The following is an 18,566-nucleotide window of genomic DNA, read 5'->3' as shown; positions in this document are numbered from 1 at the left end:
TCTGAACATAGAAATCAAAATGCAAGAGTTACATAAAAAGACTACAAAAACCCACTATCACTAAGCAATAAATGACAGGGTGAGTTCAGAGGAGGGTTATCACTGTGTGATAGAGAAATACTTCCGGGAAGAGGCATACTGAATTGATCCTTCAAGTAGTCAAAACAACAAAGTAAAACATTAGGATGAATTAAGATTTCAAACTATGGCCTGAAAGCACAAGATCTGGATGCCAGTGACTAAATCATAGTTGAATGTTTTAAAAAATAATGGGAGAAGGGCAACTGTGTGGCTCAGTTGGGTGTCCATTTCTTGGTTTTAGCTCAGGTCATGATCTTGGGATCGTGGGATCCAGCCTCAAATTGGGCTCCACACTCAGCACAGAGTCAGCATGAGTTTCTCTCCTCTCTTGTGCCCATCCCCACTGCACTCATGCACTCTCTCTCTCTCAAATAAATAAATAAATCTTAAAAAAAACAAATAAATCTTAAAAAATCTTAAGAGAATAATGGGATATTCCACAGCAAAAAGAAAGTTGGAACTATATTAGGGAGCCTAAAATTTTAGGCTCAAGTGTTGATATCATGGAAATCTAAGGAGTAATCTAAGTAGATGACAACCAAAGTTTTCCGAATTCACATTAAAACAAAACAAAAGCTCCCAAAATGTTCTACCAAGGGCCCACACCTCTTTGCTTTGGCGGCATCTAGAAACCATCTGGCCAACTTCCATGGCCTCAGCAAACCCAAAAGACCTTAAAGACTTATTTATGCAGTGATTTTTTTCTCTTCCTTTACATCTAAGTAACATTTCCTCAAAAAACTCAGGCCTGCTTTTCATTGTTTTTTAAAAAAAAATTCTTATTGTGATAAAATACATACAACATAAAATTTACCCTCTAAACCACTTTTAAGTGGACAGTTCAGTGTAGTATATACATTCATAATATTGTGCAACCATCACTACCGTCCATCTGAAAATAAACTCTGTACCCATTAAACAATAACTCTCCTGGCCCTTGGCAACCATCATTCTATTTTCTGTCTCTCGGCTTTGTTCTGAAGTACTAGGGATTGGTCTATTTAATCCCCATGGTTTTTCTAGCCAAAACCTACTTTTATTTTTTTAAAGATTTTCTTTATTTGACAGAGAGAGAGAGAGAGAGAGACAGCTAGAACACAAGGGAACACAAGCAGAAGGAGAGGGAGAGGAGAAGCAGGCTTCCCGCAGAGCAGGGAGTCTGATGTGGGGCTCGATCCCAGGACCCTAGATCACGACCTGAGCTGAAGGTAACTGCTTAACAACTGAGCCACCCAGGTGCCCTACTTTTTTTTAAATTAAAAAAAATTTAAGTAATCTTTACACCCAATGTGGGGCTCATGCTCATATGAGATCAAGAGTCACATGCTCCACCTACTGAGCCAGCCAGGCATCCCAAAACCTACTTTTATCATAGAATTCAAAACAGTAGGATCAGGTGTCAGGACAAGAACTTAGTATCAAAGTGAAAAAACTTATTTCAGAATGCATAAAATGTTAAAATATTTTTTCACTTCCTTTGTAATTTTGATTGTTCTAGATTGAAATTTAATAATACAGGAGTACATCATAAATGATGCACATGACTGCTAAACCCCAGGACTGAGGCACCCTGTAGTTTGTTTTCTAAGCCCTATGAAACTGCTATGGAAATGAACTGATGGTTTAAAAGGATTATCCACCACAACCAAGTGGGATTTATTCCTGGGCTGCAAGGTTGGTCCAACATCTGCAAATCAATCAGTGTGATACACTATATAAATAAAAGGACAGACAAGAACCATATGATCCTCTCAGTAGATGCAGAAAAAGCATTTGATAAAGTATAACATTCTTTCTTGATTAAAACTCTTCACGGTGGGGGGCACCTGGGTGGCTCAGTGGGTTGGGCCTCTGCCTTCAGCTCAGGTCATGATCCCGGGGTCCTGGGATCGAGCCCCACATCGGGCTTTCTGCTCTGCAGGTAGCCTGCTTCCTCCTCTCTCCCTGCCTGCCTCTCTGCTTACTTGTGATCTCTGTCAGATAAATAAAGAAAAAATCTTAAAAAAAAAAAAACAAACTCTTCACGGTGGGATGCCTGGGTGGCTCAGTCGGTTAAGGATCTGCCTTCAGCTCAGGTCATGATCCCAAGGTTCTGGGATCAAGTGTCCTGCATCGGGTTCTCTGTTCAGTGGGGAGTCTGCTTCTCCCTCTGCCTGCCACTCTCTGTGTTCTCCCTGTCTCTTACAAATATACAAAAACCTTGTGCTCGCTTCGGCAGCACATATACAAATATACAAAAACCTTAAAAAAAAAAAAAACACCAAAAAACCAACTCTTCACAGTGTAGGCATAGAGAGTACATACTTCAATATCATAAGAGCCATTTATGATAAACCCACAGTTTTTTCTCAATGGGAAAAAACTAAGAGCTTTCCCTCTACAGACAGCAACATGGCAGGGATGTCCACTATCACCACTGCTGTTTAATATAGTACTAGAAGTCCTAGCCTCAGCAGTCAGACAACAAAAAGAAATAAAAAGCATCAGAATCAGCAAAGAAGTCAAACTCTCACTCTTTGCAGATGACATGATACTCTAAGTAGAAAACCCAAAAGACTCCACCCCAAAATTGCTAGAACTCATATAGGAATTCAGTAAAGTATCAAGATATAAAATCAATGCACAGAAATTAGTTGCATTTGATGTGGATGGAACCAGAGGGTATTATGCTAAGCAAAATTAGTCAATCAGAGCAAAACAATTATCTTATGATCTCACTGATAAGTGGAATTTAAGAAGAACTCTAGAAAGCGACCTGAGAGGTTTGGTACAAGATAGCAGAAACAGAAAAGTAGTGTGAGGAGCAGATTTTAAGAAGAGGGAAGAATTTTCAAAATTTCTGTTTGGTCCTTAATTTGTCTTGACGCTTCCCTTTTCCTGCCGGAGACCAACCTCAGGACACTCACCGCTGTCCGCAGTGAAAGGGACTGTAACGTAAAGGGCGGGCCCTCGGCCGGGCGGGAGCGGCGCAGGCCGGGGCGGGCGGCGCGGACAGGACCCGGAAGTCCCGCCCAGCCGAACGTCAGCTGTGTCGGCCCTTGGGCGGTTCTCTGGGTGGGAGGGGCCGTTTAGTTGGGCAGTTGTGACGTCACTGGCCCTTGTCGGGTTGCTACGGCGCCGCTGCCAAGGTTAGGTTTGGGGCTGAGCGAAGAAAGGGGACTGTGGGCTCAGAGCGCCGGGAAACGGCTCAAGGTGCACGAAAGGTGGAACGTGGGGGCTCACGTGCTGCTGCCACAGCAACGGTAAAACGGAAGTCGTGCTCCCGCGCAGCCCGCCGCCCGGGCGGAAACAGCGTTCTTCCCGGAGCTGCGGCCCCGAGCTTCGCGCCTGGGCGGCCTCGGGCTTGGCAGCCGGGAGCTACGGGAGCACCCTCCGCGGGTAAGAGGGAGGAGGGGCACTTGGCGCGTACCTCCCGCCGCGCGGGAGAGCTGGAGCGCACCGTCGGCCTTGCCGCAACGGTTGTGTTAATGCCTCGGAGCAGCCTCGGTCTCCCGACGGAAAGGTTCGTTTCATTACCCGACATTTGTCTTAAACATGGATAAACACGCCGCCTTCCGGGGCAGCCCCGTCTCCCTGGATCGTAAAGCGCCCTTTTGCTTCAAGACGTTATGGGATGCTCCCAGTCTCTGAATTCTGATACGCTACTGGGCATAATATTTAAGCACAAAGGTGTTAGTTTCCTTTCTCCGTAGTTGGGCCGGAATTAAGATTCTTTCTCTTTCAGGTATTGATGTTGAGTGTGCCTTTTTAGCATATAAAAATGGCTGTACCCCAAAACGCCATCCCCTCCTTGTCGGAATGCCTGTGCCGCATCTGTGTGGAAATCCTAATCGAGCCCGTAACACTGCCTTGTAATCACACGCTCTGTAACCCATGCTTCCAATCGACTGTCGAAAAGGCAAGTCTATGCTGTCCCTTCTGTCGCCGCCGGGTCTCTTCGTGGACCCGATACCACACCCGAAGAAATTCTCTTGTCAACATGGAACTGTGGGAATTAATCCAAAAACACTATCCGAAGGAATGCAAGCTTAGAGTCTCTGGGCAGGAATCGGAGGAAATAGGTGAGTAAAACCCTGCGTCCGTGTTGTCTGAAAAATCAAAATCCTTTAAAAAGTGAATCACCACTAATCATTTTCGAAAAGAACAAAAAGCCGATTAATATTAGTCTAAATCTTTATTGGAGATTTGGGTTTTATGGGCCCCGAAATGTTGATTGAGGTCGATGGTAACGTTTTGTTAATTGAGAGGATGTCCAGGCTGCATTCAGTTGTTTGTTGGATTGAAGATGACAAAGAAACAAACCAGAAGAATGGCCCACATAGAGCAGTTCAGTCATGTGAAAGTTATATAAATATCCACAGATGAGCAGTAGTCAGTAGAGCAACCCCAGAAGTACAGAAGGTACTGGATTCCTGTATTACTGTTTCTTTTACTTTCAGTTATTTTCTTTAACTTACTTGACTACAGCAGTATATCTCCATTCATTTAATTCTTCCCTTAAGCATGCAGTGAACCTCAAATAGCTTTCAGGGACCAGTTCCATCTAGTTTAGTTATTCTTTTTTTTTTTTTTTTTTTAAGATTTTATTTATTCATTTGACAGACAGAGATCACAAGTAGGCAGAGAGGCAGGCAAAGAAAAGAGGGAGGAAGAAGCAGACTCCCTGCCTAGCAGAGAGTCGGAGGCAGGGCTGGATCCTAGGATCCCGGGATCACAACCTGAGCCGAAGGCAAAGGCTTTAACCCACTGAGCCACCCAGGCGCCCCGGTTCAGTTATTTTTATATAAAGCCGCCCACCCTGTACCCTCAGTAGCTAGCTATTCAGTGTGCCCCATACTAAACACTTGGCTGTAGCACACCTGGGTGATCCTTACACCAGGCAGTGTTTTTTGTCTAGACTTTGAATATGGTGCTTTCGGTCTGGTGTATTTGCCTTTTTTGGGGGGAATTACTTTTATTTTGCTAAATATGTGTAACAAATTTGCCATTTTAATGATGTTTTCAGCAGTAGTTGTGCTTTATTAAAACCATTATTGGTATCTGCACATAGATTTGATACATTTAAAGTGTACAGTTCACTTGTTTTGGTATTTCACATCCTTAGGTTTTCCAGTATTGTGGTTAAAAATATATAGCATAGAATTTGCCATTTTAATGATTTTTAGTGCACAATTCAGTGGTATTAATTATATTCATAGTGTACAACCATCACCACTATGTTTCCAAAAAATTTTTTTAAAGGTTTTATTTATGTATTTGACAGACAGAGATCACAAGTAGGCAGAGAGGCAAGCAGGGAGAGAGGAGGGGGAAGCAGGCTCCCCGCCGAGCAGAGAGCCTGATGTGGGGCTCGATCCTAGGACCCTGGGATCATGACCTGAGCCAAAGGCAGAGGCTTTAACCCACTGAGCCACCCAAGCGCCCCCACCCAAATTTTTTTAAAGATTTTATTTATTGAGAGAGAGAGAGCAAAGGGATGGGGGTGGGTAGATGGAGAAGCAGATTCCCGGATGATCAGGGATCCTGATGCAGGTGTATCTATCCCAGGACCTTGGGATCCTGACCTGAGCTGAAGGCAGACACTTAACTGATTAAGCCACCCAGGTGCCCCTCCAAATCTTTTCCATTACCCCAGATTCTTTAACCATTTGGCAGTGACTCCCCATTCTTCTCCTTTCCCATCCTTTCCAAGTTTCTGTCAACTTTGTGTCCATGAATTTGCTTGTACTAGATAGATCATACAAGTGAATTCATACAATATATGATCTATTATGTCAGACTTCTTTCACTTGATGTTTCCAAGATTATACATAGTTGTAGAATGTATCAGTACTTCGTTCCTTTGTAGAGCTGAATAATATTTTCTGGATTGTATATATTTTGTTTATATCTTGATCCATTGTTGGACACTTGCATTGTTTCCATTTTGGGGCTATTGGAGTAGTGCTGATATAAATATTCGTGTATAAGTATTTGAACATTTCCTGTTCTTTGTGTATGTGCCTAGGAGTGGAAGTGTTGGGTCATATGGTAATTCTTTTGTTTTTTTTGTTTGTTTGTTTGTTTTAATGTAGAAAGGATTTTTTAAAAAGATTTTATTTATTTATTTGTCAGAAACAGAGCACACAGCAGGGAGAGCCGCAGGCAGAGCAGGCAGAGGGAGAACCAGGCTCCCCGCTGAGCAAGGACTCATCCCAGAACTCTGGGATCATGAGGTGAGCTGAAGGCAGATGCTTTTAGTGACCGAGCCACCCAGGCATCCCTCATATGGTAATTCTATGTTTAACTTTTCAAGGAACTGCCAAACTTTTCCATGGTGCTGTGCCATTCTACATTCCCATCTGCAGTATATAATGGTTCCAGTTTCTCCACATCCTCACCAACACTTTTTATCCAATGGTTTTTTGGTGTTTTCTAAATTTTTATTTTTTAAATAGACATCCTAGTAGGTGTGAGGTACCTTAGTATGTGTGTCTTTTTAATTGTCATAGAGTATGCATCACAAAATTTACCATTTCCGCTGTGGGTTTTTTTTTTTTTTTAAGATTTTATTTATTTATATTTGACAGAGATCTCAAGTAGGCAGAGAGGCAGGTGGCGGGGGGGTGGGGAGCAGAGAGCCTTGGGCTTGATCCCAGGACCCTGAGACCATGGACCTGAGCTGAAAACAGAGGCTTAACCCACTGAGCCACCCAGGCGCCCCTGCACTGTTTTTAATTGTACAGTTCAGTGGCATTAAGTGTAGTCACACAGGTGTACAATCATCACCATTCTTCTCCAGAACGCTTTCATCTTCCCAAACTGAAACTCCATACCCATTAAATATTAACTCCTCAGTTTCCTCTCCCTCCCGACCTTTAATTACCATTCTGTTTCTATGAATTTGACCACTTTAGGTATCTTATATAAGTAGAATCATAGTATTTGTCCATTTGTATCTGGCTTATTTCACTTAGATGTCTTCAGGGTTCATCCATTGTGTAGCATGTGTTAGAATTGCATTCCTTTCTGTGGCGCTTGTATGGTTCAGTCAGTTAAGCATCCAGCCCCCTTGATCTCAGCTCAGGTGTTGATCTCTGGGTCGTGAGTTTGAACCCCTCATTGGGCTCCGTGCCCGTTGTGGAGCCTACTTAAAAAAAAAAAAAAGAATTTCATTCCTTTCTATGGCTGAATAATATTCCATTGAATATATTTACCACATTTTGTTTATTCATCACTGGACACTTGGGTTACTTCTACCTTTTGGCTATTGTGAATAATGGTCCTGGGAACAGTGGTGTACAGGAGTTTTTTTTGAGTTCCTGCTTTCAGCTCCTTTGAGTATGTACCCAGGAGGGAATTGCTAGATTATATGCTAATTCTGCCTTTCAGTTTGTTTGTTTTGTGGGTTGTTTTTTTGTTCGTTTGTTTTGAGAGCATGCCATATTTTTCCGTAGCAGCTGCACTCTTATTCCCACCAGCAGTGTGCAAGGACTCCATTTTTCCATATCCTTCTCAGCACTTGTTACTTTCTTACTTTCTGGGGTTTGTTTTGTTTTTGTTGTTGTTGTTTATTTCAGATGGAACCATCCTAATGGGTATGAGATGCTATCTCATTGTGATTTTTATTTACATTTCCCTAATGATTTTGAACATCTTTTCATGTGTTTTTTGGCCCTTTGTTTATCTTCTTTGGAGAAATTCAGGTCTTTTTTCCGCTCATTTTAATTGCTCATTTTTTTTTATTTGCTTATTTGGTTTTTTATTATTGAGTTGTTGGTGGTGTTTTTATATTCTAGATATTAACTCCTTATCAGATGTGATTTGCAGATATTTTCTCCCATACCATAGGTTGCCATTCCACTCTGCTAATTGTGTCCTTTGATGCGCAGAAATTTTTAAGTTTGATGTAGTCCTGTTTGTCTATTTTTGGTTTTGTTGCTTGTGGTTTTGGTGTTATATCCAAAAAATCATTGTTTAATTTCAATGTCATGAAGCTTTTTCCCTGTTTTCTTCTAGGAACTTTATAGTTTTAGGTCTTAATTTAGGTCTAATCCATTTTGAGTAAATTTTTTTTTTTTAAAGATTTTATTTATTTATTTGACAGAGATCACAAGCAGGCAGAGAGGCAGGCAGAGAGAGGGGAAGGGAAGCAGGCCCTCCGCTGAGCAGAGAGCCCAATGCAGGCTCCATCCCAGGACCCTGAGATCATGACCTGAGCCGAAGGCAGAGGCTTTCACCCTGAGCCACCCAGGCACCCTTGAGTTAATTTTTTAAATATGGTATGGGATAAGGTCCATCTTCATTTTTTTATGTGTGGATATCCAGTTTTCCCAGTGCCATTTGTTGATAAAATTGCTGTTTTAAAGTTTTTAGGTAGTAAATCTGATGTCTGGACCCCTCAAAAATAGCTTCTGTTGACTTATTTCATTCCTTTGAATTGTCCATCCTTTCTTGTTTCTTTGTATGCCTTGTGATTTTTTTTTTCTTCGAAAATTAGACATTTGAATGGGGTGATGCTGAAGTCAGATTCTTCCCTTTCCTCAGAGTTTACCATTATTTTGATTGTTGAAGGCTGTAATAGTCCATTTGTTTACTAACTTCCCAAACTATTTTTGCAAAGACTATATGCCTTGTATGTGGTCACATAAGTCTCTGTGCCTTAGCTTGCGTTAAGTTAGCATTTTGACAGATTTCCTTTAATGTCAGGAGCTAAAAACAACAACAACGACAACAAAAAGAAAAAAAGCACTTTTTGTCTTGGAACATTGGCTAGTGCAGAGGCGGTCCTTCAACCCTTAGCCAGGCTTGCACTGAGCCTAGGGATCAGCCCAAGGTGAAAGTCTGGGGGTCTTGTGTGTTTTTGGAGCATGTGTCTTGCCCTAGGTATGTTCCACCCCCTATAGAATAGGAACCAGTGGCCTATTCTGAGAATGTGGGCATCCTTTAAAACTGCCACTACACTAAGGAGGAGGTGGGACAAGAGTAAAAATCTTTCCTACTGTTTTGAAGTTGCCTTTTACTTGATTCACCATTTTCTTGGTTGGTAAACCTTTGATTGTTCTCCAGGTTCTGACGATGTTGGCTCTGATAGTTTCTACTTGTTTTTTGATGTCTATATGGAGGGATGAGAGCTTGGAGCTGCCTGCTCTCCATTTTGCTGACAGCACTCCATTGGCCTTCTAAGTGCTTACCACCAAAACTTGTGTGGTTTTTTTTGTTGTTGTTGTTTTTTTTAATAAAGATTTTATTTATTTATATCCCCACCACGAGGGTGGGGGAGGGGCTGAAGGAGAAGGAGAAGCAGGGCTCCATCCCAGGATCCTGAGATCGCGACCTGAGCCCTAGGCAGATGCTTAACTGACTGAGCCAGGTATGCAAACTGGTATTAATGCTTGGACTTCTCCACATTCTGTTCTAAATAAACTTATTTTCTTTGCGGGAGATCTTTGGAGCTCTCAGTTCTTATGGTCTGCCTCTTTCCGTGGGCAAAAGCTGAGTCAATGTTCTAGAGCTAGAGGCAAGACGATGGCTGGCTTCTTTATGAACAAGACAGTAGGCTGGCAGAGTAGCCTCCAGTCTAATTGGCTTGCCTGCCCTAGAACCTTTGCCCTATAAATGAGCTGTGTTGAGGGCAATGGGGCCATAGTGTTCTCTACCTGCTGTGCTGGGGGTAACGTTTCTCCTCTGTACGTTTAAAGTGGATGGAGGAAGGGAGCCCACAGTCTCTCAGGTCCACTTACCTGGAATTCAGCCTCTGCAACAGTGAGTTGGAAGGGATAAGACATGCTGGCAGTTTGTTTCTCCCAGAGGGATCCCATAGCGCTTTACCTGGAGCTGGGGAGACAGGGAGCCCTGGCTTGGCAACCCCGCTTGGAATGGAGCCTCCCTCTTGTTTAGCTGGGTAGTGGGGGGAGGTGGTTATGGCTCAAGTGCCAGAGTTTCTCATTTTTCTTAATAAGATTTAGTAAGTTTTGAGGGAAATATTTCTTCATTTGCTATATGTTCCTAGGATAATTTCCAGGGATTTTTATAGGACCAGTTATCTATTCTCTAGTTGTGGTTGTTTTGTTGAAGAACTCTTCTACAGATCTCCTCACTTTACTGTCCCGGAGGTTGATTCTCCTTGATTTTTCATGTAAATTCTATTGTAGTATAACGTATATACAAAAGTATACAAATCAAGGGCTCCTGGGTGGCTCAGTCAGTTAAGCATCCAACTCTTGATTTCGGCTCAGGTCACAATCTTAGGGTTGTGAAATGGAGCCTGCTTGGCTCCCTCTCCCTCTGCCCTTCCTTCCCCTGCCCAAGTGCATGTGCACCTGCTTGTGCACGCTTGCTTCCCCCCGCCCCCCGCCAAAGTGTACAAATTGTAAATCTGCAGTTCAGTGAATTTTTGAAGTGAAAATGTCTGTATAACCAGCATTCAGGCCAAGACCCAGAACTTTACCAGAACTCCTAAGTTTTCCTTGTGGCCCAGTCTCTAGTCACTTGCCGTCCCTGTAACTACTCTCCTGACGTTTGACACCATAGATTGTTTTTACCTGTTCTGAACCTTTTAAAAAAGGGCATCTTGTGTCTTGTGTCTGGCTTCTTTAGATAGCATATCTATAGCATATATTGGGAAATTGATCCATGATATATGTGACATGGGTTTGTTTTCACTGCTGTATAGTACTATGTTGTATGGATATTAAATAGTGAAAACAATGAAAAATGTTACATCCATTGATATTGGGCATTTTGGGCTGTTATGAATAGTGCTGTAACATTTTTATACTTGTATTTTGGTGAACTTATGTCTACATTTCTGTTGGCTATATTCATATACCTAAGAATGGAATTTGGGGTTCACAGAGTGTGGATAAAAAGTTAAATCTTGGGATGCCTGGGTGGCTCAATAGGTTAGCATCAGCCTTTGGCTCAGGTCATAATAACAGGATCCTGGGATCAGGTCCCACATGGGCTCCTTGCTCAGCAGGAAGCCTGCTTCTCCTTCCTGCTGCTCCCCTGTTTGTGCAGATTCGCTCTCGCTGACAAATAAATAAAATCCCTTATTTTTTAAATTTCTTTTTAATTATTTTTTAAAAATTTATTTGACACAGAAAGCAAGAGATCACAAGTAGGCAGAGGGGGGTGGGCAGGGGAAGCAGGCTCCCTGCTGAGCAGAGAGCCCTTTGATGCAGGGCTTGATCCCAGGACCCTGAGATCATGACATGAGCCAAAGGCAGAGGCTTAACCCGCTGAGCTCTCCAGGTGCCACTAAAAAAAAAAAAAAAAGTTAAATCCTTTCCTGTGCTAGATGAGGATCCATCCTTTGATTAAATCTCTAGTTTTATTTCCCCCAAAACCTGAGGCTAAGAATGTTAATGATGTTACTAGGCAACATTGTTTAATGGGAAAAATGATCCCCAACTGACAAATTGCCCCTCTATTGGACGGAATTATAAATACTGATTGGGATATTGTGCTTTGTGCTTTTCTGGGAATAGTGACCGTTGTAACTGAGCATGTTCCTTGTGAGGAACCTGTGCCTTTATTGTTGCTATAAGAAATGCTGGTTGTTGTAGAGGAAGAATTATCTGGCCTCCTTGTTCTCATGCTATTAGATTAATGCCAGATGTGATCCTATGGTCATTTTCTGAGTTTAAATGTTGAGTATAGTCTAAGACCACCCCATGGTGGGTGTTACATGTAGAATAGACCTTAGAAGATCTTGCCAGTTTTCCAGAGTGGTTTTACCAATTTATAGTCGTACCAGTATGTATGAGAGTTGTAGTTGAACCACATTCTACCAACATTTGGTTTTTGTTTCTTTCTTTCTTTCTTCTTTTTTTTAAATTTTATTTATTTGTTTGGTAGAGACGCAGCGAGAGAGGGATCACAAGCAGGGGTATTGGGAGAGGGAGAAGCAGGCTTCCCGCCAAGCAGGGAGCCGGATGCGGGGCTCGATCCCAGTGAAGGCAGAAGCCTAATGACTGAGCCACCCAGGCGTCCTTTTTTTTAAAAAGAAATTTTGGTAGTGTACTTATTTTTTTTTTCAGCATTTTGTTATGAAAAAAAAATTTTTTTTGAAAAATTTTAAACATGGGCGCCTGGGTGGCTCAGTGGGTTAAGCCGCTGCCTTCGGCTCAGGTCATGATCTCAGGGTCCTGGGATCGAGGCCCGCATCGGGCTCTCTGCTCAGCAAGGAGCCTGCTTCCTCCTCTCTCTCTGCCTGCCTCTCTGCCTGCTTGTGATCTCTCTCTGTCAAATAAATAAATAAAATCTTAAAAAAAAAAAAAAAAGAAAAATTTTAAACATACAGAAAAGTTGAAAGAATTCTATAGTAAACTGTTATATATCCATAATGAGATTTGACAGTATTTTATTTTACTTATTTTATTTTTTTAAAAAGATTTTACTTATTTGTCAGAGAGAGAGTGAGAGAAAGAGCACAAATGAGAAGCAGCAGGCAAAGCAGGCCAAGGGAGAAGCAGGCTCCCCACTGAGCAAGGAGCCCAATGCAGGACTTATCCCAGGACCCTGGGTTCTTGACCTGAACCAAAGGCAGACACTTAGCTCACCGAGCCACCGCATCCTGGCAATATTTTAGTTTAGTTAAGATTTTATTTATTTATTTGAGAGAGAGAGAGACAGAGCAAACAGGGAGCTGCAGAGGTAGATAGAGGAAGAAGCAGGTTCCCCAATGAGCAGGGAGCCCAATGTGGGGTTCAGTCCCAGGGTCCTGGAATCGTAACCTGAGCCAGGCACCATGGACAATATTTTATATTTGCTGTGTCACGGATCTTTTTTCTTTTTTTTTTTTTTTTCATTTCAGTTTCCCTTAAATATTTAAGTACACATATTATGAGGGATCAATGAGGGATCAATGTTAGCTTATAACTTTTTTTTTTAAGATTTTATTTATTTATTTGAAATAGAGAGAAAGAGAGATCACAAGTAGGCAGAGAGGCAGGCAGAGAGAGGGAGAAGCGGACTCCCCGCTGAGCAGAGAGCCCGATGCGGGCCTTGATTCCAGGACCCTGAGATCATGACCTGAGCTGAAGGCAGAGGCTTAACCCACTGAGCCACCCAGTCGCCCAGCTTATAACTCTTTTAATGTAAATTTACATACAGTGTAATGCACAAATCTTAATTGTACCTTCACTGAGTGTTCACATATATATAACCTCTTGTAACATGAACCCTTATAAAAGTACAAAGTATTACCATCACCTTTGAAGGTACCCTCATGTCCTTTCTAGTTAATCTCCACCCCCTCCCCTCCATAAGTCAACCAGTGGTTTTATTTTTTTCCCCACCATAGGTAAGTTTTGCCTTTTCCAGAACTTCATATACATGGAATTCTATAAGTTTACTAGGGTTCATATAATGAAGTACCACAAACTAGGTGGCTCAACAGAAATTTATTTTCCCACAATTCTGGGGGCTAGAAACCCAAAATCAGGGTGTCAGCAGGGATGTATTCTCTTAAAGGCTCTAGAGAAGAATCTGTTCCATGCCTGCCTTTCTTTTCTTTTCTTTCTTTCTTTCCTGTTTTTTCATGTCTTCTCTTAGCTCGTGGGTGTTGCTGATAGTTCATGGTACTCCTTGGCTTACAGCTGCATAACTCTAATCTCTGCCTCCATAGTCACATGGCGTTCTACCTGTACCTTACATGACTGTCTCCACTCTCTATCTCTCTCCTTTTTTATAAGGATACCAGCGATATTGCATTAAGGGCCCATCCTACTCCACTATGAATTCAGTTATGTCCACAACAGCCATTTCCCAGGAAGGTCCCATTCTTAGTACCAATATTAGGACTTCAGTGTATCTTTTTGGGGGATACAGTTCAGCCTATAATAGTAATCATGTTGTGTATATACTTTAGTGTAAGATTTTTTTACTTACTAATTTTTACTTACTAATGTTTGAGATTCATCTTGAGGGTATTAGTAGTTTATTTCTTGTTAAAGTATCATCCTACTGATTAACTATAGTATACTTTATTGGCACTTCTCCGGTTCTTGGTGTCTCAGCTGTTTCCAGATTTGGGCTATTGGGAATAAAGTTGTTGTTAAGATTCTTTTTTTTTTTTTTTTAAAGATTTTATTTATTTATTTGACAGAGAGAGATCACAAGTAGGCAGAGAGGCAGGCAGAGAGAGAGAGAGGAGGAAGCAGGCTCCCTGCTGAGCAGAGAGCCCGACTCGGGACTCGATCCCAGGACCCTGAGATCATGACCTGAGCTGAAGGCAGAGGCTTAACCCACTGAGCCACCCAGGCGCCCTGTTGTTAAGATTCTTGAAGTAGTTTTGTTTCGTTTTGCTTTTTTGTAGTCATGTGTTTTTGTGTTTTCTTGGGCAAATACCTGGGAGTGGAATTGCTTAGAGTAGGTATATGTTTGGTTATATAAGAAATTATGTACTATCTGCTGTGAAATGTGTAAGCCTGGTGATTCACAGACCTGCACCCCTGGGGCAAATAATACATTATATATTAATAAACAGGCAGTGGGTTTGGGAAAAAAGAAGAAAAAACTATGTACTGTTATTTTCCAAAATGGTTGTATTATTTTCTAATCCCAGCAACAATATTTTCAAATTCTCGTTTCTGCACATCTGTCTTAATTTGGACTGCTGTAACAAAGTATATAGACTGGGTGGCTTTAACAAAGAAGTTTATTTTTCCATAGTTCTGGAGGCTGCGAAGTCCAAGATCCAGAGGCTGTCTGACTTAGTTCGTTGTGAATGCCCTCTTCCTGGTTATGTCTTCACGTGGTAGAATGTTAGCTCGCTCTCTGGCCTCTTGTATAGGCACTAAAACCAGCCAGTGAGCCAGAAGCTACACTTCTGACCTAATTATTCCCTAAGCTTTACCTCCAAAAACTATAGGGTTGGGTTAGGGTTTCAACACAGAATTGGGTGGGGTTTGGGAGGATACCTTCAGTTCTTTCACAACGTGCTCACTAACATTTGATGTTACCTATCTATTTAGTTTTAACCATTCTGATAGATTTGTAGTCTTATCTCATTGTAGTTTTAATTTGCATTTCCTGTTGACTGATGATGTTGAGTCTGTTTTTATTGTTTATTGACCATTTATATATCTTCCATTATGAAGTATCGTTGGAATCTTTTGCTTCTAGAGTTATCTTTGTATTACTATTTATAAAGATTTTATTTATTTATTTATTGTGCTTGTTTTCTTAATAATGTCTTGATGAGCTGAATGTTTTTTTCCAAGATTTTATTACTTATTTATTTTAAGTAATCTCTACACCCAACTTGAGGTTCAAACTCATAGCCTCAAGACCAAGAGTCTTATGCTCCACTGACTGAGCCAATCAGGTAATCTGTTGAGCTGAACTTTTTAATTTTCATGAAGTCTAATTAATAAACTTTTCCTTTTATGGTTATTGCTTTCTATATCCTAAAAAACTTTATCCTTTATAGTAATATTAAAATATTTCTGGGGCATCTGTGTGGCTCAGTTAGTTAAGCATACAGCTCTTGTTTTTGGCTCAGGTCATGATCTCATGGGTCATGGGATTAGGCCTCGAGAGTCAGGCTCTGCACTCAACATGGAGTCTGCTCGGGATTCGCTCCCTCAAACAAATAAATCTTTGAAAAAAGTGTTTCTGTGGAGGCACCTGGGTGGTTCAGTCGGTAAGCTTCTACCTTCATCTCAGGTCGTGATCCCAGGGTCCTGGAATTGAGCCCCACATTGGGGTCCCTGCTTAGAGGGAAGCCTGCTTCTCTCCCTCTTCTACTCCTGCTGCTTGTGTTCCCTCTCTCGCTGTGTCTCTGTCCAATTTAAAAATCTTAAGAAAAAAGTACTTATATTTTTTCCCCTAAAAGCTTTATAGTTTTAGCTTTTATGTTTAGGTTTATGGTCCATTTCAAATTTTGTGAATACCTTGTGAGATAGGGGTTGTGGTTAATTTTTTCCTATACAGATACCACCTACTCCTGTACCTTTGTCGAAATGGCTTTTCTTACCCAGTGTGAGTCTATTCTGTTCCATTGATTTGTTGGCTTTAATGTTAAAATCACACTGTTGATTACTGTGGCTTTATGGAAAGTCAAACTCACATCATAATAGCTCTCCAACTTTATTATTATTTTTCATGTTGGCTTTGGGTATTCTAGGTCCTTTCTATTTTCATGTAGATTTTTCATCATCCTTTCATTTTCTAGCAAGAGCATAGTAGGGGTTGACTTGGGTTGTGTTGAATCTTTAGATCAGTTTGGGGAGAATTGACATCGTAACATCATAGAGCTTTTGTACCCATGAAGATAATCTCTCTCTCCATTCATTTCGGTCTTCAGTTTCTCTCAGTAATATTTTACAGTTTTTCGGTGAGGACCAGAAATATGTTGAATTGTGTTTTCTTAAAAGCATATGTTGAAATACTAGCCTCTAATACTTTGTTTTTTGGACCTTATTTGGAAATAGGATCTTTACAGAGTTAGTCAAGTTTAGATCATTAGTGTTGTGGGCCTTAATCTATTATGACTGGTGTCCTCATTAAAAGGGGAAAATTGAACAGAGACAGACATACACAGGAGGAGGAGGATATGAAAACCCACAGTGAGAACACTATGTGAAGACAGAGGGTTGGAGTGTTGCATCTCCAATGAATACCAAAGATTGGTGGCAAACTGCTAGAAACTAGGAAGAATCAAGGAAACTTACAGGCTTCAGAGGAAGATTAGATGAGCAGATTTAATTGGGAGAAGAAAACTCTTATTTCCGTGATGATGCAAGCGGAGTCAAATTGAGTGATGAAAGTGATTTTATAAACTTTCAGTTAGGCTTGAATTGTTCAAGCCTTGAACAACTTGAATTGTTCAAGTTAGGCTTATTGTGACTTTTGGTTTTGGCCCAGTTTTGAACATTCAGTTCTTTGATTAACTTGGATTTTTCTTTCAGAATAAAGTAAAGAGTATGAGGATAAAATTCCTTTAATGAATCTTGGCTGCTCAGGAGAACATTCATTGTAAGACTGCAATATTTAGTACAGTGGGAAAATTTAATTCTCTGTTGATTTATGTATTTGCAAGTAACTTCTCCCACTTGTTTAATTTTGTGATATTTGTCATATAAAAGTATTAAAAAACAAAATTTAACCAGTAAATTTGAAGATCTGTTTGACTTTATTGAATTCTTATCCAGCAAGCAGTAGAGGGCTCCTCTGAGCTACAGGAAAAGAACGGCAGAGAGGAGTCATTTAAAAAAAAAATGATGGGTTGCCTGGGTGACTCAGTTGGTTGAGAATCTGGCTTATGATTTTGAATCTGGTCACAATCTTAGGGTCGTGGGGTCGAGCCCCACATCAATCTTGGCACTCAGCATTGAGTCGGCTTGAGATTCCCCCTGCACCCTCCCCCACACGCCTACTCCCTCTCTTAAATAAAAACAAATAAAACAAATATTTAAATTTAAAACAAAATTAAAAACATAAACATTTAAAAACATATTTAACAAATAATAATAATATTTATTAACAAGGAATGCAGTGTTTGGGCAAGGTCCCCCTCCTAAGGGGGAAGGGGTCTCTCAGGGGTTGGCCTACATGAAATTCCAGTTTGAGGTTACATTTGAGGAGGTTGACGTTGAAGTTAGGTTAGGTATTAAATCTTGATTTGCTTATGTGGGGCCTTTGGTGCCTGTGTTATACCTCTGTGGTTTCCTTTTTTCTTTTTTAATGTTTATTCCAAAGCCATTTTAAATATTTAAGTGAAAATCCAGCGTTGCCACCCAAAACATTAGCAATGGGTTATGGGTGATCCGAGGTGGCTTTTGTTCTACAAAATGCCCACAAAGAGCATACTGCTCTCTAAGGGGAAGGAAACAAGCATCCTCCTGTGGTTTTCTTCTTAACAGAAGTTTTGATTGTTGTTGTTTTTATGGTGGTAAAATGCATATAACAGAAAATTTACCATTTTAAGCTTTTTAAAAAGATTTTATTTAAGAGAGAGAGGGAGAGAGATCTCAAGCTGACTCACTGAGCGTGGAGCCCCAGGCAGGGTTCAGTCTCATGACACTGAGATCATGACTTGAGCTGAAATCAAGAGTCAGGCCAAATTTGGGCTCCGTCTTTTTTTGGAAATGAAGTTTTGTTGGAACAGAGGCACTTGTCTATATCAATGTCTGGTTTGTGCCCACAGTTGCAGGAATTGGGTCACTGCAACAAAGACTACGTGGCCTGCAAAGCATAAAATATTTGTTATCTTGGCCTTTATGGGAAAAATTTGCCACCCTCAAGCTGTCATATCTGGTATTACACGACCTCTCTACACATACCCTATCCTCCTTTATCAGAAGTGCTGTAATTGGGTGCCCCGGTGGCTCAGTCGTTAAGCGTCTGCCATTGGCTGGGGTCATGATCCAAAGGGTCCTGGGATCAAGTCCCGCATTGGACTCCTTGTTCGGCAGGGAGCCTGCTTCTCCCTCTCCTGCCCCTGCTGTGTTGCCTCTCTCCCTATCACTCTGTCAAATAAATAACTAAAATCTTGA

At 41.2% G+C, this 18,566-nt stretch overlaps 1 protein-coding gene across 4 annotated transcripts in view; it reads left to right on the top strand.

Annotated features, from left to right (window-relative positions):
• Positions 1-3,172: 3,172 nt before the first annotated feature.
• Positions 3,173-18,566, top strand: part of RNF168 (ring finger protein 168) — a 47,912-nt gene continuing 32,518 nt past the window's right edge. The window contains exons 1-2 of one of the 4 annotated variants that reach the window (XM_059391190.1): positions 3,173-3,209; positions 3,806-4,142. In XM_059391190.1, coding sequence (XP_059247173.1) covers positions 3,842-4,142 — 301 coding nt within the window. In that variant the 5' untranslated portion in view covers positions 3,173-3,209; positions 3,806-3,841. Of the gene's footprint in view, positions 3,210-3,372; positions 3,460-3,494; positions 3,584-3,805; positions 4,143-18,566 lie in introns of those variants that run through there. The other 3 variants (XM_059391189.1, XM_059391188.1, XM_059391191.1) reach the window with 3 other exon arrangements.

The sequence above is a fragment of the Mustela nigripes genome, chromosome 2 (assembly GCF_022355385.1).
Source record: "Mustela nigripes isolate SB6536 chromosome 2, MUSNIG.SB6536, whole genome shotgun sequence".
In the NCBI taxonomy this organism is placed as follows: domain Eukaryota; kingdom Metazoa; phylum Chordata; class Mammalia; order Carnivora; family Mustelidae; genus Mustela; species Mustela nigripes.
Note: the sequence above shows the minus strand (reverse complement) of the source record. Positions and strands in the feature narration are given on the sequence as shown.